The 23,452-nt window shown below is 57.0% G+C and overlaps 4 protein-coding genes across 4 annotated transcripts; 1 reads left to right on the top strand and 3 right to left on the bottom strand.

The window, feature by feature from the left end:
* On the bottom strand, positions 1-7,436 carry EAH_00033220 (pumilio-family RNA binding repeat domain-containing protein, putative; the record flags this gene model as incomplete). The annotated part of the gene is made up of 12 exons (XM_013392259.1): positions 1-1,034; positions 1,250-1,398; positions 1,655-1,741; positions 1,902-1,961; positions 2,417-2,526; positions 2,742-2,899; positions 3,631-3,709; positions 4,152-4,255; positions 4,521-4,686; positions 4,826-4,972; positions 5,248-6,137; positions 6,446-7,436. The coding sequence occupies 12 exons, from the start codon at positions 7,434-7,436 to the stop codon at positions 1-3; spliced, it is 3,975 nt and encodes a 1,324-aa protein (XP_013247713.1).
* Positions 7,437-11,171: 3,735 nt separating this feature from the next.
* Positions 11,172-14,794, bottom strand: EAH_00033210 (WD-40 repeat-containing protein, putative; the record flags this gene model as incomplete). The annotated part of the gene is made up of 9 exons (XM_013392258.1): positions 11,172-11,468; positions 11,898-11,987; positions 12,291-12,347; positions 12,675-12,794; positions 13,263-13,371; positions 13,592-13,655; positions 13,957-14,057; positions 14,313-14,543; positions 14,748-14,794. The coding sequence occupies 9 exons, from the start codon at positions 14,792-14,794 to the stop codon at positions 11,172-11,174; spliced, it is 1,116 nt and encodes a 371-aa protein (XP_013247712.1).
* Positions 14,795-16,012: 1,218 nt separating this feature from the next.
* EAH_00033200 (hypothetical protein, conserved) lies at positions 16,013-19,867 on the top strand (the record flags this gene model as incomplete). The annotated part of the gene is made up of 3 exons (XM_013392257.1): positions 16,013-16,901; positions 17,170-17,406; positions 17,619-19,867. 3 exons carry the CDS (start codon positions 16,013-16,015, stop codon positions 19,865-19,867), a joined length of 3,375 nt encoding a protein of 1,124 aa, XP_013247711.1.
* A 1,791-nt stretch (positions 19,868-21,658) lies between these two features.
* EAH_00033190 (hypothetical protein) lies at positions 21,659-23,452 on the bottom strand (the record flags this gene model as incomplete). Its single annotated transcript, XM_013392256.1, has 2 exons — positions 21,659-22,281; positions 22,587-23,452. Coding segments are annotated over 2 exons (1,489 nt in total), but the record flags the coding sequence as incomplete, so codon positions are not given.

The raw sequence follows: 23,452 nt of genomic DNA, 5'->3' as shown, positions 1-23,452 counted from the left end.
CTACCAAGAAGGGGGGGTCGGCTGGTGAAAGAACAAAGGAGTCTGTCCCCACTTCCAGTCATCTCGCCTGCCAGCAGGGCTGCCTGTTTGTTCGCCTACGGGTCCCTCGAACAGTTCGGGGGCGCCGGCGTCTCCACTGCTGCACAGGGAAGGCTGCTGCTGCTGCTGCTGCTGCACCTGCTGCTGCTGCTGCTGTGCACCCCATATTCCTAGCAGGTTGGACAAGGCTTGGTGTCTGGGGGGTGATCCCGCACCTCCGCTACTGTTGACGCCTCCAAAGACAAACGAATCGGCCACTGAAGCAGCAGGAAGTCGCGGGTTCTTGAACCCCATAAGTGTAGGGCTGCAAGGCAGATCAGCCAACAGCCCCAAACCATCCACACCACCTGCATTCTGCACTGCTGCATGCGCCTGCTGCGGGATGTCTGTTAACAACAGCTTCGCAGCAGCAGTTGCCATAGAAGAGACGCCTTTAGGCCGTATACTGAAAGGTTCCTGGCCTTGGCCAGTCTCCGCTGCTTGGGTGGAAGGCATACAATCCCGCCTCCCTTCCAGCAACATCATCAGCAGCTGCTGCTGCTGTTGCTGCTGTTGCTGTTGTTGTTGCTGCTGCAGAGTTAAGCCTCCTGCAGCTGTAATAGAAAGACTGCGCTGCGCTCCTGAGGGCTTTCTTGAGCCGCGCCCATCCCTGGGAAGGCTGCGGTCCACCAACCCACCCAATATATCTTGTGCTCCCCCCTCACTTTTCGCTGCCTTTGGCCGGGTTGATGTTCTGGGGGAGGAGTTTTGCTGCTTCCTCCCCTGGCGCTGACTGCGCTGGTCTTGGGGCACAGTCCTGCGCCGACCTGCGGGAGAAGAAGCAAGCCCTGTTTGCTGCTGCTGTTGCTGCTGCTGCTGCTGCGGCTGCAGTGTCGACCCGCGGCGCCTCAACGGCAGCACGGGCGCTGCGCCGTTTGCAGCAGCAGCTCCTGCTGCTTCATTTGCGCAGCTGCCGCTGATATCCATACGATCCAAAGCCGCTACAATGTGTTTGCCTGCAGCAACGCACCCATATCACCCACAACAGCTTCAATCCAGCACGCACAAACATACGGATAGAGAACCAACTCGGTGAAAAGGGTTCTCCACTGGCGCTGCTGCTGCTTAAAACACAGAATATGCCCCTCCCTCCCCGCCACAAGCTTCTGCAGCAACTGTGAGGCCCCACACGCATTCGCATGTCATTGACATGCGCTCAGCCGCTGCTCACCGTACGTGCAGCTGCGGAGAAGCGGCAGCTGCTCTAGAAGACGGTGGAAGAGTTGTATGCGCTGCTGCCCCTCGGCAACTTCTACCATTCGCTGGACGACGTAGTTGCCGTAACGGTCCAGCATCAAAGCCGTAACGGGTGCTCCTTTCCTGTGCAATCACATGCATGCATGCATGCAGGCAAACAATGCACAGCAGTCCCAAGCCCTGACAAAGCTCTCAAGGCCACCAGTATAGCACCCAACCACTTCCTTCACCCTCGCACGTGTCCAGGCCTTTCGAAATGTGCTTCATGCTTCCCTCATCTGCATGCGTGCAGGCGGGCGTGGTGCAGATTAGGTAGCACAGACAGCAACAGCAGCAGCAGCAGCGGTAGCAGCGGAAGTTCGGGGTATCGGCTACGTACTGGGGGTCCGGCTTGAGAGCAACAGCAATCAACTCCGCCTGGGCCCTGCCGAGGGTGTTAAGGCTTAAGGCCCTTTCAACGACGTTGCTGCAGGATACAGCACAACAAGAAGAACAGCAGCACAGAACGTCAGCCTTTCCTTCTCTCCCTTTTGCTTGCTGGTGCCTGTATTGTCTGCTATTCTTTCTTCTTTTGTTGCCTATCCCCAAGCCCCTGCATAACAGCAGACCGGCGCAGGGCCCCTCACCACGCGTATTTCTGTGTCGCCAGCTTAGAGAGGTTCCCCTTTAGCAGCTCCAGAATCTCCCTACAAGCAGCGCAGAAAACGAGAACAACAGGAGGAGCTGTGTATACACCCCAGAATACCATAGCCGCACCATACACCTCGAAGGGCCAGGCAACAGAAAGACCCGGAGGCTCTGGGGATCTCAATGCAGATATATTATATTAGAATGATAGCACATTTTTTAATAATATTTTTCCTTAACAGTTCTATATGAATGATATACTGCCACAGTAATATGCACACATGCAATCATAATCATATAATAATATACTGAAATAATATAATACTATATTCCGTAACAGAGACAAAACAAGCTGTACTCCCCAATTAGAGAAAGCCGCCCGCCACTGAAGCGATGGGGAATCAACTCGCTCCTCCAGCATGCTGAATGCTGCAGCACTGCCTGCTGCTGCTGCTGCTGCTGCTGCTGCTGCTGGTGCTGCCGCTGCTGCGACTCGCGGTGGGTTGCTGCTCACTGTTTGTCTTTCTCCCTGCCGTATTCGAGGAGGTGTTGAATTACATAGTTGCCGAACTGGTCCTCGGCTAGAGAAGGCAGGGAGGCCATGACTGCGTCTAGCACAGGTGTCTGCAGCAAGAAAGAAGACCGCATGAAGCATCAAAAGGAGACAGATGGAGAATCAGCTGCCCTCCCTGAAGGGCAATGAAAGAAAGTCATGAGGCAGTCGCAGTGAGGAGGAGACAGAGGCAGAGAGAAACTGAGGCAGGGGACTGAAGGGAACGATCTGTCTAGATGAAGTTTCTCGTTGCTGAATTCGTTGTTGCTGCTGCGTAACCACTAACAATTTGCTCTACATCGCAGGCCTCCGCCAGTCTCTGAATAATACGACAGCCGTAGCAATGCGAGGCCAGAGCCGCCTCCTGTCCAGCTATGGCGTCCAGGATAAACTGGGCCCCTCCCTTGGGCAGTCTCTCAATACACTTCTGGATTACGTGGTTGCCTGCAGCAGCAGCAGCACCAGCAGCAGCAGCGCAACAGCCGCATGCAAACAGGAAACTGAGGAAACTAAGGAACTGCCCCCGAGAAACGCGGGCCAAAAGGGAGGGGAAGAACAGAGTCAGCGGAACAGATAGACACACAGACACCCCAAAAAGACAGACAGCAAAAGAGGCAGACAGTGAAAGAGACAGACACCCGAAAGAGGCAGAAATGCCATTAGATGGGGAGCAACGCAAAAGTCGTTGCAGCTGCTAAAGCAGGGAGAGAGGACAATATCTAGAGGAGAAAGGAGACACGCGAGACATCATTTAGAGGAGACAGTAGACACGATAGATATCATATAGAGGAGACAGAAGACAGGGGAGACATCATGTCGAGGAGACAGGAGACAGTACATCATCTACAGGAAGCCCAAGACAGAAAACGTCAATTACACAGGACGTAAGACAGAAGAAATGATGCACTATATAGGCAAGAGAGAAGACAGGAGCCAGGATACACCACCTAGCGGAGGCAGGAGAAAGGAGACAAGCTGCATCATCTACAGGGGACAGAAGAAAGGCAACGTGATCTCGACGAGACAGAAGACAGCTATGTCTCGTAGGAGAGACAAGAGGCATTATTCAAAGAAGAAAAGGAACAACAGGCACCGCAAGACAGAAGAAATATACATCGTTTAGAGGGGAAGGGAGACGTCCTCTCGATGAGAGAAGAGATAGCAGCTCTGCCTACCGTTTTGGTCTCCTATGCACGTCAGAACATTGCCTTCAAGCTCTCTAGCCACCTCCACTCTCTCTTCGTCATCCAGGACCTGCAGCAAACACAAACAGCAGCAGCAGCCACTCGCAGCAACGACGCATGAGGCCCCTAAAGGCGCCACTGCATCAAGGTAAACAGTAGCAGCAGCAGCTGCTGCTGCTGCAGCCTGCTGTTGTAGAAGCTCAGCCTGTTGCAACTGGGGTAAGAAAGCCAAGGCAAGAGTGCAAATCTCATAGGTTCTGCTGCTGCTGCCCAGAAGCAGAACCATCATCATCAGCAGCAGTAGCGCCAGCTGCTCCTGGTGGATAGAAACGACACGCCCGCTACTGCCTTGTTCTGTACACTGCTACTGCAGAGCTTGGGGTGAACAGAGGCCTGGCAGGTGTCGGTACACCACCACACACGCCAACGTAGCAGCTTCAACTAGCCCAGCAGCAACAGCAGCAGCAGCAGCAGCGACAGCAACACCAGCAGCAGCAGCAGCACCGACGAACGTCAAGAGCTTTCTGGATAACGCGGCACCCATAAGTGCGCAGAGACAGTCGTAGCACGTCCTTCAGCATCTGGCCATGCAGCATCTTCTTCTCTTCAGGGGGGCCTGGTAAAAAGCAGCAGCAGCAGCAGCGGCAGCAGCAATAGTCGTAACCCATATGAACGAAAAGCTGCAACATCCTCCTGCTGCTAATGCCCCGTGTTCTGCCCCACTTAGGGGACAAGCCACCCTACAAGGCAGCAGCAGCACCAGCAGCAGCAGCACCAGCAGCAGGAGCAGCTGCTGCTGCTGGTGCTGCTGCAGCGTGGGCAATGTAAGCAGGACCAGCAGCAGCAGCAGCAACAGCAGCAACAGCAAGCTATTGCCGTACAGATATCGAGTAGCTTCTGCACGATGAAGTTGCCCGCCATGTCCGCAGCGAGGCTGCGGATGTGCGGCAGCAGCTGCGTCAGCATCAGCCTCCTCGCTTCATCTGTGCTGTTGTCTAACAGGTGAACAATAATTCTAGACCCCAGAGCATTTGTGGAGAAGTCCAGCTGAGCATCAGCAGCAAACGCAAACCAGTGGAGATGCAGCACAACAGCAGCAGCAGGAATAGCAGCAGCAGCGGCAGCAGAAGCAACAGCAGCAACACCAGCAACAACAACAGCAGCAGCAACACCAGCAATGACGCACAAGGACTGAACTGAGTTCTTGGGGTGTGAGGTCTCTAGCATTATTTCTGCATTCCTCCAGCAGCAAACTGCAGTTGGGCGACAGCGCCGCTCCCTCGAACTTGTCACAAAAACCACACACAGCCTCATAAACTCTAAACCCTAAAGCCTAAACCCCAAACCCTAAGCCATAAACAATAGAACCCCTAGACCCCGCAAGCCACAATGGCCTCCACAGGCAAACGCATTTGCTTCACGCCCTGATCTGCTGCTGCAGTTCCAGCAGCAAATTTTGCAATCGTGCAGCAGCATATCTTGCTGCTGTGTGCTTCTGGTGGAGCTTCAGAAGAAGCCACAGGCGTAGCCCTTGCAGCGCTTCTGCAGCAGCAACTACAGCAGCTGCAGCAGCAGCAACAACTGCAGCGCTGTAGGTGCTGAGCTTACCATATCTCCTGCTGCTGCCGGTACAGAGTACCGCCCCTCCTTCCTCTTCTCTCTCCTACGGCGCTGGCGGCCTCCATTGCTACCGCGGGTTTCTCCAGAGGCTTCGCTGCCGCGTCTTGGGCACGGTCGCAGCAGCATCAGTTGCTGCTCCTTCTCCGCATGCGCCTGCTGCTGCTGCTGCTGCTGCCGCTGCCGCTGCTGCTGTTGCTGTTGCGAGGCATGCGGTGGAGGCTGACTCAAAGCTCCTCCTGAGGGAGACCCCTTTAGAGGCACTCCACCTGCCGAGTTGCTGCTGCTGCTGCTGCTGCTGCCCAAATCGCCGAGCTCCAACAGCCCAAGGCTCTCGGCCATACGCTTAATGTTCGCCTCCTGCTGCCGCTGCTGTTGTTGTTGTTGTTGCTGCTGCTGCTGCAGTGCAAGAGCCACGTGAGCCGCTGCCCCGCAGCCGCTCATCTGCTGCAGCAGCTGCATCATGGCCTGTGGCTGGCCGCCCTCCGTTTCGTGTTGCTGCTGTAGGAGTTGCTGCTGCTGCTGTTGTTCCTGCTGCTGCTGCTGTTGCTGCTTCAAAAGCAACAACGGAGAATCCCCTGTCTCATCAGCACCCTCTCCGCACCCGTGTTGCTGCGTGAGGCCCTGCCAGACGCCCGATGAATGCGAAAGGGCAAGCTGCTGCTGCTGCTGCTCGTGCTGCGGCTGCTGCGTCTGCTGCTGTTGCGTCTGCTGCTGTTGCTGCTGCTGCTGTGGGTCGTGGTGCTGTTGCGCCTGGCGCTGCTGCAACAGCGACAGCAAGGCATCTACCACTGAATCGCTGGAGAACTGCAACTGCTGTTGCTGTTGCTGCTGTTGTTGTTGCTGTTGCTGCTGCACCGGCGGCGGCGTCATCTCCCCCTCTGAATAGCAACACACATAACCCAAAGCAGCAGCCCATGTTGTCTTCGTCCTGCTCAACGAGAAGCAGCAGCAGCAAATGCATTAGTGGCAAAAGGCACAACAGTAGCAGCAGAACAAGCAAGTGCAGCAACTGCGACAGCAGAGCCTAGAAAAGCCACAGCAGCAGCAGCAGCAGCAGCAGCAACTGCAATAGAAGGAACGGCAAAAACCACAACAGCAGAAGCAACCACAGCAGCAGAACCAGCACCAGCAGCCAGAACCACAAGCAGCAACGCCAGCAGCAGCAGCAGCAGCAAGAACAACTAACCCGGCCCCAAGAAGGCGTTGTCACTTCCTGCAGCATTCTTGCACAGTCGCTGCTGAAGGGCAGGCAGTGCGAGGCCACTGTGAGGGGGAAAGAGCTGCTGCTGCTGCTGCTGTTGGTGTTGATTCAGTTGGTGCTGCAACTGCTGCTGCAGCTGCTGCTGCGGGGTCGCTCTGTATGCGCCGGCCGTCTCCTCAAAGCAAAAGGGACGCCCCTGCTGCAGCAGCAGACCTCTGTCTGTGGGGCCCTCTTGCTGGTGCCCGTTGTGTTCAGTCTCAATGAACAAGCGCGATAGGTGCTGCTGCTGCTGCTGCTGCTGCTGGTGTGGCTGCTGGTGTGGCGGCTGCTGCTGTGGCTGATGCTGCTGCTCTTGCCCCTGCTGAGGTGGGTCGTGGGGCATCAGCGCGAGCTGCTGCTGCTGCTGCGGCGGCTGCGGTTGTTGCTGCTGTTGTTGCTGTTGCTGCTGCTGCTGCTGCTGCGAGGCACTGCCCTGCTCGCAAGCCATTCCACTAGAAGAAAAGACAGGGGCCCCTGCAGCACTAGACCTTGGGGTTTCGCGTGATGATGGGTCCTGGCTCTCAGTCGGGGGCCTCGCTGGTGGGGCCCCCAAGGGCCCCTCTGGTGAGCTAGGGGGGGGCCCCCTCGCCAGCGGCGCTGCAGTGCTTTCGCTCGCAGTGCTGAGAAGAGACAGACGCTGGTCAGACCCTAGTTCAGCAGCAGGGGTAGAGACAGGGGCCCACTGAGGAGAGGGGGGCCCCCCTGCAGCAACACACACAGGAGGGGGGCCCCCCAGAGCTGCAGCAGGAAGCAGCTGCTGCGGCGTGCACGGCCAGCACGCGCCCCCTACTTCTAAGCCCAAAGCTTCCTTTGAGGAGGCCCTAGGGGGCCCCCCATCTCCTTCGCCAGACACCTGAGAGGGGCCCCCAGGGGGCCCCCCTACGCGCGGGGATGGGGGGCTGGAGGCCCTCAAGCCTAAATGACCGCCTGTTAGCATTTGTAAAACAAAAGAAAACAGAGGACCTGAAACGCTGCTACGTCTTGTGTGGTTGCTGCTGCTGCTGCTGCTGCTGCTGCTACTGCCACTGCCGCTTCTCTTCCTGCTCGCGGTGCCGTGGCTGTTGCTGCTGCCGCTGCCGCTGCTGCTGCCGCTGCTGCTGCTGTTCTTCTTGTTGTTGCTATTGTTGCTGCTCGTGCCGCTGGTGCTGCTCGTGCCGCTGCTGCTGCTGCTGCTGCTGCAGCTTCGCTACCTAGGACAGCTGGAGGGCCGGTCTCCGCGACGCGGCCATCGTCGTGGGGAGCGCTCCAGGGGCTGGGATCGATCGATCCCCAACACGCTGCAACAGAGGAGACCCTCTCTGCAAGACAGAAGAAAGAAATACAGTGTAGGTTGGGTCTTAAGCAATGAACATCTAGCGTCCATAGAACGGATGCACTTCTTTCCGGTGTATGTACACCGCGTGCTTCTTCAGCCCTGACCTGTATGGCTTCAGAGGCAGCACAACGGCATCCTGCAGCAACCTTCGTACTGCTGCTGTTGAACTGCTGTTACTCCAGCTGCAGTTACCGATGCAGCAGTTGCAGCTGCTGCAGCCGCTGCTGCTGCTGCTGCTGCTGCCGGCACCAATGCCGCTGTGGCCCGCGGAGGAGGTCCGAGGGGTTAGCGGCTGTTTAGGGGTTTGCTACGAGCTTTGGTGCTGGGGATAACAATGAGAAAGGGAGCAGCAGCACCAGGGGAGGCAGCAGCAGCAGCAGCAGCAGCTGCAGCAGCTGCTGCATAAGGTCTCCAGCAAGAGCGACAGCTACGAAACCAACAGCAACGCCCCTTCGCTTGCTGCAATGAAGGCAGCAGCAGCTCAGTAAAAGGCTAAGAGGAGAGTAAAACCTCTTCGCCGTTTTATCTTAGGAGAGAGAAGAAGAATGAGAAGAAGAACAAGAAGAAGCAGCAGCAAAGAAGAACCCAAGGCCTGGCTATATCGATAGCTCCCGCTATGCTGCGCGGTGTATATACGCAGACAAAGGAGGGCGGTGAAGAGAGAGTGCAGATAAAATAGATTTGTTTGTCTTTTTTGTGTAGTAAATACACAAAACAACCAACAAACAAACCCTAAAAACCTATAAGATACCCCTCAAACCTGGGGCGGTCTTATAGAGCACGGAGGCGGCGGCCTTATAGTTAGAGGAGAAGAGGTGAAGCTTCTGCTGGGTCTACTGCGCTCGTTTGTTTGTTTAAATAGACAATTATTTGTTTGTTTTACTCTTTCTAATCACAAACCGCCACAAACATGCCTCTCAATGCAGCCCTTCAGCCGCCTGGGCCTAGTAGAGCAGCAATTTGCTGGGAGCTGCTGCTGCTGCTGCTGCTGCTGCTGCTGCTGCTGTGCGGCTGCTGCTGCTGCTGCTGCTGCGCGGCAGCGAAAGGACATAATCTCGTGTTGCAGTAGAATTTCGTTGAAGGGAGTTCTCTCCTTTATCTTTTTGTAGAAATGTTCTCTAAGCAAGCTCCTTTAATAGTTATTTTTCTTTATATAAGCCCCTCATTACCTCTAACAACGCCCGCAAGACCCGTACAACCGCTCCTGCGCCCCCCCAGCTGCAGGCCCCGAACAGCAGCAGCTAGCCGCTGCGTTCCATTGCTGTTGTCTCCTTCTCGTCTCAGTTTCAACCCCACAAGAGGTTGCTGCACCATACAGGCCTCCTTTAAGCTGCTATTTCACTGCCGTCGTATCCAGGGGATCGACCTCCTCCCCGATCCCCGTGCGGCCACTCCGCTGCAGCAGCAACCCCCCTTGAAACCTCCACAGTAAACAATAAAAAACCCCACAAACAGAAACTGCCGGGATCGATCGATCCCCTGCTGCTCCACAGCGACGCGGGATCGGATCCCCGAAGTAACAAGGCAACAAAAAGACGCCTGCACCCCCCAGAGCTCGAAACCCTAAACCCTAAACGCTAAACCCTTAACGCCTATACAATCGCTAGAGACCACCTACACCTCATAGCTATCCCCCTGAAGATTCTATTCAATGCAGCTAAAACAAAAATCAGCAAATAGAAGCCCCCGCACGGGGCCCTAGGCATTCATAGAAGCCCCTCAGGGGGCCCCACAGCTCGGGGCAGCAGTACAGCCGCATGCAATCTATGCTGAAGCGTTTGCTGCTACTGCAGAAAAGAAGCAGCAGAATGTCGGGAAGTGTCTGCGCTGCTTCGCCCCACGAAGTGAGTAATAATCAGGCTTCAAAACAGCTGCAGCATAAACCCTAAACCCTAAACCCTAGAGAATCTAAAAAGAAGAGGCTTTAATTAACCCTATAAAGCAAACAGCAATGAGGGGACAAGCAGGGGGCCCCTCTGGCTCTTGTTGCTGCTGTGGGGTTTCCGAGCAGCAGCAACAGCAGCAACACCAGTAACAGCAACACCAGCAGCAGCAGCGACAGCAGCAGCAGCAGCAACAGCAGCAGCAGCAGCAGCACCGTGTTGCTGCGGCAGAACGCAGTCTTGTTCTCATATTAAAAGAATAGTGTTGGGGGGGTTTTGTTATTAGATCCAAATAAACTAAGGCCAGAGCTGAAACGATAGACAACAACTCATGAATGAGCTAAGATGCAGCTACTGTCGCAGCAGCAGCTGACGCCAGCCGCAGCTGCCGCTGCTCCTGCTGTGCTGCTGCTGCTCCTGTTGCTGCTGCTGAGGTCCGGCGTAGCAGCTGGAGACTGTGGGTCTTGTGTCTCCTCTGCTGCACTGTCTGCCCCTCGGGGTGTCTCTCGCCCCTACATGCAGCTGCTACTGTTGCTGCTCACACAGACGGAAGACAGAAGCAGTAGTTGTGTCTGCTGCGGCCTGCACGTTTCATGCAAGCTGCTGCTACAGAAGCTGCTGCTACTCCGTCTCCCTAGCTTGTGCTGCCCCTCCGATTGCTGTTGCTGCTGTTCTCCCCTCCTTCACCTGCGTGTTCTGCTGCGCACCTCTCCCCTGTAGCAGCAGCAGCGGCTATTGCTGCAGGGGAGCCGCTGCTGCTTCTGCTGCTGCTGCAGTTCCCTACAGCTGCGGCGCCGGCTGCCATAAGGCCACCACACCTCCAGCGACTGCAGCAGGCAGCACAGAAGCACATTCAGCAGCAGCTTTTGCTGCCTTGCAGCTTCTGTACGCTGTCCCAAACAGCTATCTAGATGGCTAGTTATCTAGCTACCTAGCTAGCTAAGCGGCCAAATGGGTGGCTAGCTAGCGACATAGATAGGTGGCTAGCCAGAGGGTCAGCCAGCTAGCTAGATTGTTAGCAAGGTAGATGCCTAGTTAGATAGCTAGCTAGCTATCTGGATATATGGTTAGCTAGCTAGCTAGATTGTTAGCAAGCTAGATGGCTGGCTAGCTAGACAGCTAGCCAGCTATATCGTTAGCTAGATAACTAGGTAGCTAGCCAGATCGTGAGCTAGCTAGCTAGGAAGCCATCTAGGTGGCTGGTTAGCTCGTTAGCTGACTGATTAGATGGTTAGCTTGCTAGTTGGATGCTTAGCGAGCTAGATGGCTAGTTAGCAAGCCAGGTAGCTATTTGGCTACTTATCTAGCTAGCTAAATGGTTAGCTAGCTAGATGGCTAGTTAGGTAGTTAACTAGCTGGCGAGATGGGGTTTAGCTAGCTAGTCAGATGGTTATCAAGCTAGATGGCTAGTTAGCTAGCCAGCTAGTTGGCTAGATGGTTAGCTAGCTACTTAAATAGCTAGCTAGCTAGCTAGCTAGAAGGGCATACCTGTAAGGACAAGAACATGCGTAGGGGAGGCCTTGACGATGGAAATGGGTTCCGCGTGTCCCGCGTGTCTTGCGACTAGCAGGTCTGCTGCAAGATCTTGCTGCTGCTGCTGCTGCTGCTGCTGCTGCGTGGCGCTGCAGTCTGCTGAAGAGGGCACGCGGAAAGCAGCGAGAGAGGAGCCCCGAGACCAGAAGAGCAGCAAACTGTTCAATGAGAATGAGGGGCTGCACAAACCCCCAATTGAAAGGTCTCCAGCACCAGAAGCGCCGCACAGCTTCGCCATCTGCAGCAGCAGCGACAGCAGCAGCAACATCAGCAGCAACAGCAGCAAAATTCAAGATCATGGGCGGGAAGAGACGGAGGGAAGAGTTCCAGTGGTAGCTGCAACGCCTTGCTTGTGCTGCGCTCGGTGCTCTCTCCTGCTGCAGCAGCAGCTGCAGCAGCAGCTGCAGCGCTAACTCGTCTTCTTCGCTAGCAGCAGCTTTTGCTACAAGGGGCCCCTCTGAATAATAGCTGTGGGAAGCTGCACAACGGGTGGCGAGCCGCTAGCCTCAGCTAAGCAACTGAGTTGACTGGATAGCTAGCTAGCTAGCTACTGAACTCAACGGCCAGCTCGATGGCTAGGGGACGGCTGCTGCAGGTAGCCAGCCAGCTAGCTAGCTGCAGCCGTCCCCTAGCAGTCTGGGGTGTACAGACAGCAAAGGCGACGCACTGTGGTGCCTTCAAAAGCATTAACTAGCAGCAACTGCTGGTTGTGTGTAGAGACAGCAATTGCATCTCCGTTGGGGCTGAAGCAGAGACTCTGTACATACACCCCAAATGCAAACAAACAAAAGACACCTGCTGCAGCAAACTAGGCCACAACCAGCAGCACATGCTGCTCCTCCACCTGCAGCATCTGCACACCGCGGCAGCGGCAGCAGCAGAAGCAACGGCAACACAATCAGCAGCAGTAGCAGCAGCAACAACAACAGCAACAGCACCGCCACCACCAGCAGCCGCAGTACCAGCAGCGGCAGCAGCACCGCCAACAGTTATCAGCAAAACCAGCAGCAGAGGCCTCCAACAGCGGGAGGGGTGTGCAGCAGCATCTGCTGCTACTTACAGCGATGGAGCCGCCGGGTCCTAGAGAGGCGGACAGGTCAAAGGCAGAGAACTCCTGCTGCAGCAGCAGCAAAACAGCAGCAGCAGCAGCAAATGCAGCACATCAAAACAGGCTTTTCTCCTCGTTCCTGCAGAGAGTGGCAGTGGCACTGCGCTGTTGTTGCTGCTGATGCTACTTTTGCTGCTGATGCTGCTGATAGCAACCAGCAGCAACTCCAGCGCACCCACAGCCGCTGCTGCGCTCCATGAAGAAACTCTCAACTCTCTAGACTCAGCAGCAACGGCACTCACAGCAGCAGCAGCAACAGCAACAGCAGCAGCAGCGACAGCAGCACCAACAACAGCAGCACCAACAGCACCAACAGCAGCAGCAGCAGCAACTAACAAGGTCTGTAAGCTCGCTGTTCACGAGATGCACGTGGGTAGAGGAGCGCGCGACAGCAAAAACGAGGCCCTCAAAGTCGAAGGCAATTGCTGGCCGCGGATTGCTGCAACTCATGCCCGCCTAAGCACAACCCAAACCCTAAACCCCAAACCCTAAACCCTAAACCCTAAATCCTAAATCTGAAACGCTGAACAAAACCCTAGAACCTAAAGTGTAAACCCTGAACCATAAAAGAACCTCCCCAGGTTTTCATGCACGCGTAAGAAACACCACCACCAGCAGCAACAGCAGCAGCAACAGCAGCAGCAGCCACTCAACATACGCGCCAGCAAGCAAGGCCACACGGCCCTGGAACAACAGACTGCAGCAGCAGCTGGTCCGGCCGCAACAGCAGCCACAGTAGCAGCAGTTACTACTGCTGCTGCAGTTGGGAGCTGAAAAGGGCCTCGAAGCTCATGTGCAGCAGACTGGCAGACGAAGAAGAATCGAACAAAGGCCATCGAGAGCGGAAGACACATGCAAAGCAGCAGCAGCAGCAGCAGCGGCAGCAGCAGCAGCAGCAAGAAGACACAACAGCCCCTTCCTCACCAAAGGCTGCGTTTGCTTTAAATCAAACAGCAAAACCGTGCCGTCGTTGCAGCTAGCCAGAAAGAGGCGCTGACGAGGATGAGCCATCACACCCTCACATCCTATCAGACTGCAGCAGCAGCAGCAGCAGAAGCAGAAGCAGCAGCAGCAGCTGTAAGAGCAGCAACACTCCGTTTGACGCCTTCCTGTGGCTGCTGCTGCTACTGCAGTGTCCGCCGCGCGTTGGCTGCACCTGCACATCTCTTGCTACCTCTGTTCGCTCGTCTACTGCTGCTGCTGCTGCTGTTGTTGCTGCTGCTGCTGTTGCTGCTGCTGCACGTGTTACTCACGGAGCAGGCAGAGGGTATGCGCAGACAAGTTTGTTGCTGTTCAAGTCCCACAGCCGCACACAAGCTGAAACAGGCGCAGCACAGGCAGCATCAGCAGCAGCAACAACAACAGCAGCAGCACCACCACCACGAACGAACTTAGCAACATCCGATGTGGCGGCAGCAAGTAATCCTAGTGCTGCTGCCTCTGCTGTTGCTGTTGTTGCTGCTGTTGCTGTTGAGCAGCTGCAGCAGTGGGGAGCGGCACCGACATTTGCACAGCACTAAACCTGCGGAAGCAGGAAGAAGTGCATAAGAACAGCAGCAGCTGCTGCAGCAGCAGCCACAGCAGCAACCGCAGCAGCAGCAGCAACAGGCGAGCTCACCATCTGCTTCAGCACCTCCAATGAGGCACTCTGCTGTTGACAAGGCCACAAAAAGCGCGCATGCGACGCCGCCTTCGGGGCAGTCGTACACCCGCGCGACGCTGCAGCAGCAGCAGCAACAACCGCAGCAGCAGTAGCAACAGCGGCAACAGCTGCAGCACAGGTGCGCATGCTGTCAAGCTTCAAGCAGCACACCCGCGGCAGCAACACAGCAGGCAGCAGCAGCAGCAGCACTTCTAGATGCTGCTTCTCTCATCGCACTTTGCTGCTGTCTCCTCTGGTTGTCTCTGCCACGCCTTGCTGCAGCAGCCAGAGCAGCAGCAGAAACTGCAGCACCAGCAGCAGCAACTCCTCACCATCCGGTTTTCAGGTCTACCAGCAGCAGCTTCGCATTACTTCCCTCGGCACCGCCGACAGCAGCAAGCAGCAGCAAAGATCCATCAGCAGCAAAGTCTGCAGATACAGCTTTCCATGCTGCTGCTGCTGCTGCTGCGTCTGTTGCTGCTGCTGTTGTTGCTGCTGCTGCTGCTCCGCCAACACCTTCCCCACAGGGAACGCCAACGTGACAGCTCCACGAAACCTTCAAGCTGCAAACACGTACAACACTATGAACTCGTCTGCAGCAGCTGCTGCTTCTTGTGCTGCTGCTGCTGCTGTTGCTGCTGTTGCTACTGGTGTCACTGATGGTGCAGGTGGTGCTGCTGGTAGTGGTGGTGGTGCTGCTGCTGCTGTTTCTGGTGTTGTTGCTGCTGCTGCTGCTGAGGCTTCTGCTTCCTCAGTTGCTGCCGCACCTGGCGGCTTGTGGGGGCCCGAAGGCAGAGGAGTTGGGCGCCAGCATGTGGGCATGCAGCACTTGCTGCTGCTGCTGCTGCAGCGGCACAAGAGGTTAAGAAAAACTGCAGCAGCAGCAGCAGCAGCAGCAGCAAGGGATGCTACCACTGCGAACCTTAGCGAAGGCCGCTAACAACGCCAACACGACAAAGCTCCAGCCCTTCTGCAGTACAAGGCAGCAGCAGCAACAGAAGCAGCAGTAGAAACAGAAACAGCAGATGCCGCAGCAATCGAAGTGCAATCAGCAGCAGCGAATATCGAAGCAGAAACAGCAGCAGCAGCAGCAGCAATCGACGTTAGAACAGCAGCAGGAGCGCCAAAGGCAACAACAGCGGAGACAGCAGCACCAGCAGCATAAACAGAAAAAGGAGAGCAGCAGGACTCGTAAGAGCACCTCGAAGTCTCTCAATTGAGGAGGCTGCTGCACACGCTGCTGCAGCTCCTGCTGCCGTTGCTGCTGCAGCTGCTGCTGCAGTTACTGCCACAGCCCGTCCTCAACAAGACCCCTGGATGCTGTTAAGACTCCAAAAGAGATCAGTAAAGGAAGGAAGGCCCAGCTCTCCTTTCCGCTGCTGCTGCTGCAGCAGCAGCAGCAGCAGCAGAACACAGGCAGACTCAGTTAAGCGAGTTGAACAGCATGATAAGCAGCTTGTCAAAGTGTTAGCAACATTCCTCATTACTTGAAGAGTGGGCTCCCTTGTCAAGTTGCTGCTGCCGCTGCTGCTGCATGCAGCCACTGCAGCAGCAGCAGCTGCTGCTGCTGCTGCCGCTGCCGCCGCCGCAGGCTCCGTCCCTGCTGCTGCATCAACGGAGGTCAGGTAATTCTCCTTCTTACGAATATTATTGGGTGTACATGCAGTTAATCTGATGCTCGTTGCTGCAGCGCGCTCAATACTTTGGTTTAGGCGAGACAACTCTGCTGCAGCAGAAGCACCACCGGCAGCACCGTCTGCTGCTGCAACCGCAGCAGCAGCAGCAGCTGACGCTTTTGAAATATTACATACAAAGACAGCAGCAGCAATCTTATGGATTAGGCTTGCTGCTGCTGCTGCTGTCAGCCTCTTGGGCTCTTCCTAAGGCCGCGTTCCGGTAAGGGGATCGCCAGTGACCTCGCGGCAGCAGCAGCAGCAGCAGCAGCAACAGCAGCAACAGCAGCAGCAGCAACAACAACAACGACAACGACTGAAGAAGCAGCAGTGTCAGCAACTGCAGCAGCTGCAACAACATGTGGCGCCCCTCATCGGACAGGCATACACGCGACGAGACAGCCAGAGCCGTTGATGCAGCAACTGCAGCAGCAGCAGCAGCAGCTGCTGCTGCTGCTGCAGCTCTGGGCCGCAGCCGACGCTATCCTGAACCTAGCGCAGCAGAGGGGCCCCCAGTACCTCCTCCTCCCCCGCCTCTCCTAAACTCACAGCAGCACAAGCATCTCAGCAGCAGCAGCAGCAGCAGCTGGCATCATTACCACAACCCCTACCACAGCAGCAACGGCAGCAGCAGCAGCAGCAGCAGCAGAAGCAACGGCATGAGCAGCAGCTATGAGCCTCTCAGTGACTCTTCCGGCGCTCCTAAAGAAGATAGTGTCCGCTGCGCCGGCAGACAACCCTCTCATTTCAACTACCCACCGCAGCAGCTGCAGCAGCAGCAGCAGCAGCAGGAGCGGCAGCCCTCCCTGCTGCACCCCCGTGGGGGCCCCCCCGACAGCTCGCGGGAGGTCTCTCGGGTGTCTCTGCAGGCAAACTTCACGCACCAGCGCCTGGAGGTGCTGCAGCAGCAGCAGCAGCCGCTGCAGCTGTACCCTTCCGAGAAGCAGCAGCAGCAGCAGCAACAGCAGCAGCAGCAGCAGAGGAGCCTTCGACCTGTGCAGTTGAGCCCCCCCGGTGGGGCCCCTTGCCCCAGGGATGAGTGGGTAGCTCAAGGCGTCCGCCCCCGTGTGCTGCTGCAGCCACGGCGGGAGCACTCTATCCAGCAGCAACAGCAGCAGCAGCAACATCTGAGGCGGCAGGTGACAGTGGTGCTGCATGAGCGAAGACACCCGCGGGCGCTGCTAAGGGCCCGAAGCAGCTCTGAGGAGCAGCAGAGGCCTCTAAACAGCAAACGGACGTACGGAGAGGGTACGCTGCATGCAGTTTGCTGCTGCTGCTGCTGCTGCTGCTGCTTCTGCTTCTGCATACCGCTGCTGCTGGTTCATCTTGTTACTGCCGCTGCTGCATGCTCCCTCTGTTCCTGACTGCTCCAGCTGCTGCTCCTTGGTGGCGGTGTGCTGCTGCAGCAGGCTTATGCAGCTGCTGCCTATCTGTGCTGCTGTTTGCTACTGCTGCTGCTGCCCTTCTGCTGCTCGTGCTGCAGCGTTTAGACTCTCCTCTGTGTGGTGTGCTGCAGCTACGGCTTCTGAGGCCTGGGAGGAGTGCGAAAGGAGCCCCAAGCAACAACGATGCAGCAACAGCAGCAGCAGCAACAATAGCAGCAGTAGCAGCAGCAGCAGCGTGAGGCTCTTACCGCCAGCCGAGAGGCGCGCCGTCTTATCGGCGGCCCCTCACAGCAGCCAGCAGCCGCAGCAAATGATGCCGTGGGGAAGTCCTGCATATGCTGCAACTCTAAGGAGTAGCAATTCAACAGGTGAGGCACCGGCAGCAGCAGCAGAAGAGCCGGGCTGCAGCAGCAGATGCATGCAACAGCAGAAAGAAAAAGCAGTAATACTCGCACAACCACAATGCTTAGCATACGCTTCTTGAGTATCGCTGCTCCCTTCTGTGTTCGTTGCTGCTGCTGCTTCTGCTGCTGCTGCTGGTGTCATTGCTGCTGCTGCTGCTGCTGTTGCTGCTGCTCAGGGCTGTCTGGGGAATATACTGCGCATTCGCATGCAGCATTAAGGAGACGCAGCAGCAGCAACGAGAAACACGTAGTTCGGCTCCGCCCTCGCTGTGCAGCAGCGGTCGCAACAGGTCCTGCTGCTGCTGCTGCTTCTGCTGGTGCTCCTCCTGCTGCTGCTGCTGCTGCTGCTGCTCCTGCTGCTGCTGCAGCTGTTGCTGCTCCTCTGCGGTCTTCTTTTTCCACGCACCCGCCGCCTCCTCCGTTAATTTTGGCTCCTCGCGCACCACCCGCTGCTGCTGCAGCTCCTGTTGCTGCTGCTGCTGCTCTTGCTGCTCCTGCTGCTCCTGCTGCTGCTTCAGGGTCTAGCAATGCCTGCCTTGTCTACTCTTCGTCTCCCTTTACCTCCTGGAGGGGGCAGCAGCATACGGCGAGGAACGCGCAGCAGGACAAGCAGCAGCAGCAGCAGCAGCAGCAGCAAAAGCAGCAGCTACAGCAACAACCGCAGCTGCAACAGCAAGAAACCAACACGAAAGGGGCAGCAACACCTGCCAGCGGCTACAGCAGCAGCCGCTCCAGAGATACCTCACCGCCACGGAAGCACGGGCCGCAACAGCAGCAACAGCAGCAACAGCAGCAGCAGCAAATGCAAGCGAAGCAGCAGCAGCAACCGCCGAAGCAGCGAAGGGAAGAGGCACAGCAGCACGTTCGAGAGTGGGGGAATTTGGTGATAAGCGGGAGGCAGCAGCAGCAGCAGCAACAGCAGCAACAACAGCAGCTGCAGCATGACCAGCCGGGACGGCGCTTCGCCAATACATCGTATGAGCACGGTGAGGGTGCAAGGAAGGAGCTGCAACAACAGCAGCAGCAGCAGCTGGTGCAGCAGCAGGAGCTGGTGCAGCAGCAGCAGCTGGTGCAGCGCAGCTCGAGATCTGGAAGCAATATCATTATAAACCCCTCCCGGAGCAGCAGCTGCAGCGCGCAGCAAGACTGGCAGGGGAAACAGCAGACACAGCAGCAGGAAAAGCAGAAACCGCAGCAGCAACGGAAGCCGCAGCAGCAGCAGCATGAGAAGCAACAGCAGCAGCGACACGAGAAGCAGCGAGAACGACAGCAAGAGAAGCAGCAGCTGCTGCCCGACAGCCAGAAGCAGGACGAGCGTTGCGGAGCAGCAGAGCAGCAGCAGCAGCAAACCTCGCTGCAGCATAAAGATCGAAGCCAACACCCCGGCTACCGTCCTTGGCGAGAGCAGCAGCAGCAGCAGCAGCGGTATCAGCAGCACCAGCAGCAGCAGCGGCATCAGCAGCGCCTCCGCAGCCCCGAGAGGCGAGAAGGTGCAGCAGGCGGCCCACGGAAGCAGCAGCTACAACAGCAGCAGCACCATCCACAGCAGCAGCACCAACCACAGCAACAACACCTGGAGCAGCAGCACTTGCAGCAGCAGCACCTGCAGCAGCAGCACCTGCAGCAGCAGCATCTGCAGCAGCATTCAGGGGAGACATTGGAGAGAGGGCAGCAGCAAAGTTGGAGACGCGCAGCAGCAGATCGCGCGAGCAGCAAAAATCTGCTGCCTAGCAGCCGCTCTGTGTCTCCTTGCTGCAGCAGAGCCCCAGGCCGGTACAGAGACACCTGGCAGCCGCACGCCGACCCGCGCCGCCAGCAGCAGCAGCAGCAGCAGCAGGAGCGCAGCGATGAGCGATACAGCGACTATCAGCAAATGCAGCGGTGGCGCCGGCAGCAGGAACACGAACCGCAGCAGCAGCAGCAGCAGCCACGCAGCTCCAGGCCGCTGCCTATCCGCATCATTCCTCTCCCTCCCCCTGTTGAGCACCACAGACACAGCAGCAACCTAGGCTACCACAGGCAGCAGCAGGATCAGCAGCAGCAGCAGCAGCGGGGCTACGTAGGCTCACGAGAGCAGGTATGGGAGCACCACAGCAGCCGACGCCACCCGTATCCTTCTGCTGCTCCTGCTGCTGCTGCTGGTGCTGTGGAAGCAGCACGGCAGCAGCAACAGCCAAACGGACTGCAGCAAAACTGCACAGGATTGAGGAGGGGCATGCGCCCTCCCTCCCCGCCCCACAGGAGCCGCTACATGCGTGCCTTCGATACTCCTGCTGCTGCAGCAGCAGCAACAGCAGCAGCAACCGGAGCAACAACTGCTGCTGCACCTCAGGATTGGGCTCGCAGCTCTTACCGCTGCTCCAGCTCCAGCAGCATGCGGCATTCAGAGCACTCCCGCAGCGGCTCCGCTGCTACCTATCGGTGAAGGGCTTTCCGTAGCTAGCTAGCTAGCTACTCAGCTAGCCTGGTAGGTACGTAGCTAACTACCGAGCTAGCTAGCCAGCCATGTAGCTATCTGGCTAGCTAGCTGTGCAGCTAGCTAAGTAGCTAGCTGGCTAGCTAGCCAGGCAGCTAGCTGTGCAGCTATCTGTCTAGCTAGCCAGGTAGCTAGGTGGCTAGCTCGCGGTGCAGCTAGCTACTTCCCCATAACTCATGGGCCTCAGGTCGCTTGCTCGGAAAACCAACGGGCCAGCATAAGCTGCTGCTGCTGCAGCAGCTGCTGCTGCTGCTGTTCCTTTTGCAGCATCAGCAACAACAGAAGCGATGGCAAGAGGAGAAAACGCAACAAATTAAAAAAAAAAAGATTTCGGCTGTTTGGGGTCGTCGCCTCGCACGAGGAGCTGCAGCAGCAGCAGCAGCAGCGGAACCAACAGCTGCTGCTGCCGCTGCTCGAGGAGAAACAGCAGGAGCAGGTCCTGTCGCTGCAGCAGCAGCTGATGCTGCTGCAGCTTCATCTCTTATGGTGTACGCGGATGCAGCCTAGCCACAGATACACAACCTGCAGAAGCAGCAGCAGCAGCTCCTGCTGCTGAAATCTCTAAGGGAGATCTGCTGCTGCTGCTACCCGAGGAAGCAGAAGCAGAGAAGCTGCAGCACTAAGCAGCACACGAAGAAATCAATCATCGCTCTTTGCTTCGTCACCGAGAAGGTCTCCGGACTGACAAGCTGCAGCAGCAGCAGCAGCAACAGCAGCAGCTACAACAGCGCGTACAAGCAGCCCCGAACAGCAGGCACAGGAGGTGGTAGGTGCAGCAGCAGCCCCGAGTAGCAGCAGAAGCTAGGAGCAAATGCACCTGGCAGCAGCAGCAGAACAAAGGAGACCGCTGCAACACCTAGCTGCAGCAGCTGCAGCAGCTGCAGCAGCAGCAACACACGTACCTGGGCGCGTAGACAGCCTGTGAGTGCTGCGGTGCCGCAGCACGAGAAGAGAGCAGCAATAAACGCGTGCTTAGGGAAGGTCGTGCCTGAGGCCAGTGGCAGCAGCAGCACCAGCAGCAGCAGCAGCAGCAACCAAAGGATGAAGCTGTCAAGCACTTTTATCTGCCGCGGGTACTTCGAGGTGTACGTACACCATGCGCTTCGCCACAGACCAAGCAGGCTCGTGCTGCTGCTGCTGCTGCATGCCGCTTCTGTAACAGATTCTGCCGCGCTGCTGTTCTTCCCCTGAGCCTGAGATGCTGCTGCTGCTGCTGCTGCTGCAGCTGAAGGGTTGCTGGTGCGGCGCCCTTGCAGCGGCGGAGTGCTGCGCTGGCGAGGCTTCATCTCCAATGAAACCCCTTCTGTTAACCGCAACAGCACCAGCAGCAGCAACAGCAACAGCAACAGCAACAGCAACAACAGCAGCAGCAGCAGCTGCTGGCTGGGGGGCCCCCAAGGCAGCGCCGACAGCAACACAGACGATGAGTTGCTGCTGTGGTGTTATCGTGTCTCCTTCTTCTATGATGTGTCTTTAAGATAATTTGTTGTTGCTGCTAGCAGCAGCAGCAGCAGGGCTTCTTCTGTTGTTGCTGCTGCTGCTGCTGCTGCTGTTGTTGCTGCCTTAAGGCTGAGACAGACGCCCGAGGCCGCTGCATGCTCGGGAGCAGCTGTGGTTGCAGCAGGCGGTGAATATAAAAGTAATTGCTGCTAATGCAAGTAAAAATATTGTTTATATAATAAAATTAATTATATTTTTTGTTTATTTCAATAAAAAATCCGAGAGAGCAAGCAGCAGGCTTCACGTGCTAGCACGACGAGGCAACTGTGCTGCAGCTGCTGTTGCTGCTGCAGCTGTTGTTGTTGTTGCTGCTGCTGCTGCATCTACTCTTGCTGCTGCAGCTGCTGTTTCAGCTGCTTCTGCTGCTGCACATGCTGCTGCATCTGCTGCTGCTCCTGTTGCTTCTGGGGCACCAGCGCCTTCGGGAGGGGCGGAGTTGGTGCTGTTGTTGCTGCTGCAGTTGTTGCTGCTGCTGTTGTTGTTGCTGCTGCAGCTGCTGTTTCTGCTACTGCAGCTGTTATGAGGGGAGGGGTGGAGGTATATATGCACCCGAACGCTGCACATTCCCATCTCCGGCGCTGCTGTTATACTTACTATTGCTGTTGTCGCCCTGGGTAGCTGCTGCATTTGCTGCTGCTGATTTTGCTGCTGAAGGGGCAGCATCTGCTGCTGTTTTTGCTGCGGTTGTGTTTGCTGCCGCTCAATTTGCTGCTGCTGACTTTTCTGCTGCTGCATTTGCAGCACCCCCTGCTGCTGCGCTTGCATTTGCTGCTGCTGCGTTTGCTGCCTTTCCTTAATTGCCGTCGTTGCTACTCTGCTGTTGCTGCTGCAGTGCTGCTGCTGACTTTGCTTCTGCGGGGCTGCTGGCAGTACAGCAGCACGCAGCGGGCTGCAACACAGGGAGAGGGCAGGAAAGCAGCCAGTGCGCAAACTCCGTGCTGCTGCAGGTGCTGCTGCTGCTGCGCGAGCAGCAGCACCTGCAGCTCTCGCAGATAGGCAGCACCTGCCGTGTCTCTTTAGTTGCAGCTGTTGCTGTTGCTATTGCTGCTGCTGCTGTAGCTTCTCATGAGGCCTTGGCCTGCATGGAGCTCCAAGTAGTGCTGCTGCTGTGGGCCGAGCCACTGCAGCAACAACAGCAGCAGAATCATCATCAGCAGCAGCAGCACACCAGGGAGTTGCAGTAGCTGCCGCACTTCGTTGTCTACTGAAGCGGTCGTTGCAACACTACCGGTTGCTGCAGCAGTGGGGGTTGCTGCTTCTGCAGCAGTGGGGGTTGCTGCTCCTGCAGCAGTGGGGGTTGCTGCTGCTGCAGCAATGGTGGTTGCTGCTGCTGCAGCAATGGTGGTTGCTGCGGCTGCAGCAATGGTGGTTGCCGGTGGAGCATAGGGGTCTTCTGCTGCAGCAGTGGTGGTTGTTGCTGCAGCAGTGATGGCTGTTGCTGCAGCAGTGGTGGTTGGTGCTGCTGCAGCAATGATGGTTGCTGCTGCTGCAGCAGTGATGGTTGCTGCTGCTGCAGCAATGGTGGTTGCTGCTGCTGCAGCAGTGATGGTTGGTGCTGCTGCAGCAGTGATGGTTGTTGGTGGAGCATAGGGGTTTTCTGCTGCAGCAGTGGTGGTTGTTGCTGCAGCAGTGATGCTTGTTGCTGCAGCAGTGGTGGTTGCTTCTGCTGCAGCAGTGGTGGTTGCAGCTGCAGCAGTTGGGTTTGCTGCTGGACCAGAGGGTTTTGCTGCTGCAACAGTGGTGTTTGCTGCTCCACTTGGGGTGGTTGCTTGTGCAGCAGCGCGTTTCGGTGCTGCAGCAGTGATGGTTGTTGCTGCAGCTGGGGCGGTTGCTTGTGCAGCAGCGGGTTTTGCTGCTGCAGCAATGGTTGTCGCTGCTGCAGCTGGGGCGGTTGCTGCTGCAGCAATGGTTGTTGCTGCTGCAGCTGGGGCGGTTGCTGCTGCAGCAATGGTTGTTGCTGCTGCAGCAATGGTTGTTGCTGCTGCAGCAATGGTTGTTGCTGCTGCAGCTGGGGCGGTTGCTGCTGCAGCAATG

The sequence above is a fragment of the Eimeria acervulina genome, genomic scaffold (assembly GCF_000499425.1).
Source record: "Eimeria acervulina Houghton genomic scaffold, Eah_scaff329, whole genome shotgun sequence".
NCBI classification, from domain to species: domain Eukaryota; phylum Apicomplexa; class Conoidasida; order Eucoccidiorida; family Eimeriidae; genus Eimeria; species Eimeria acervulina.
Note: the sequence above shows the minus strand (reverse complement) of the source record. Positions and strands in the feature narration are given on the sequence as shown.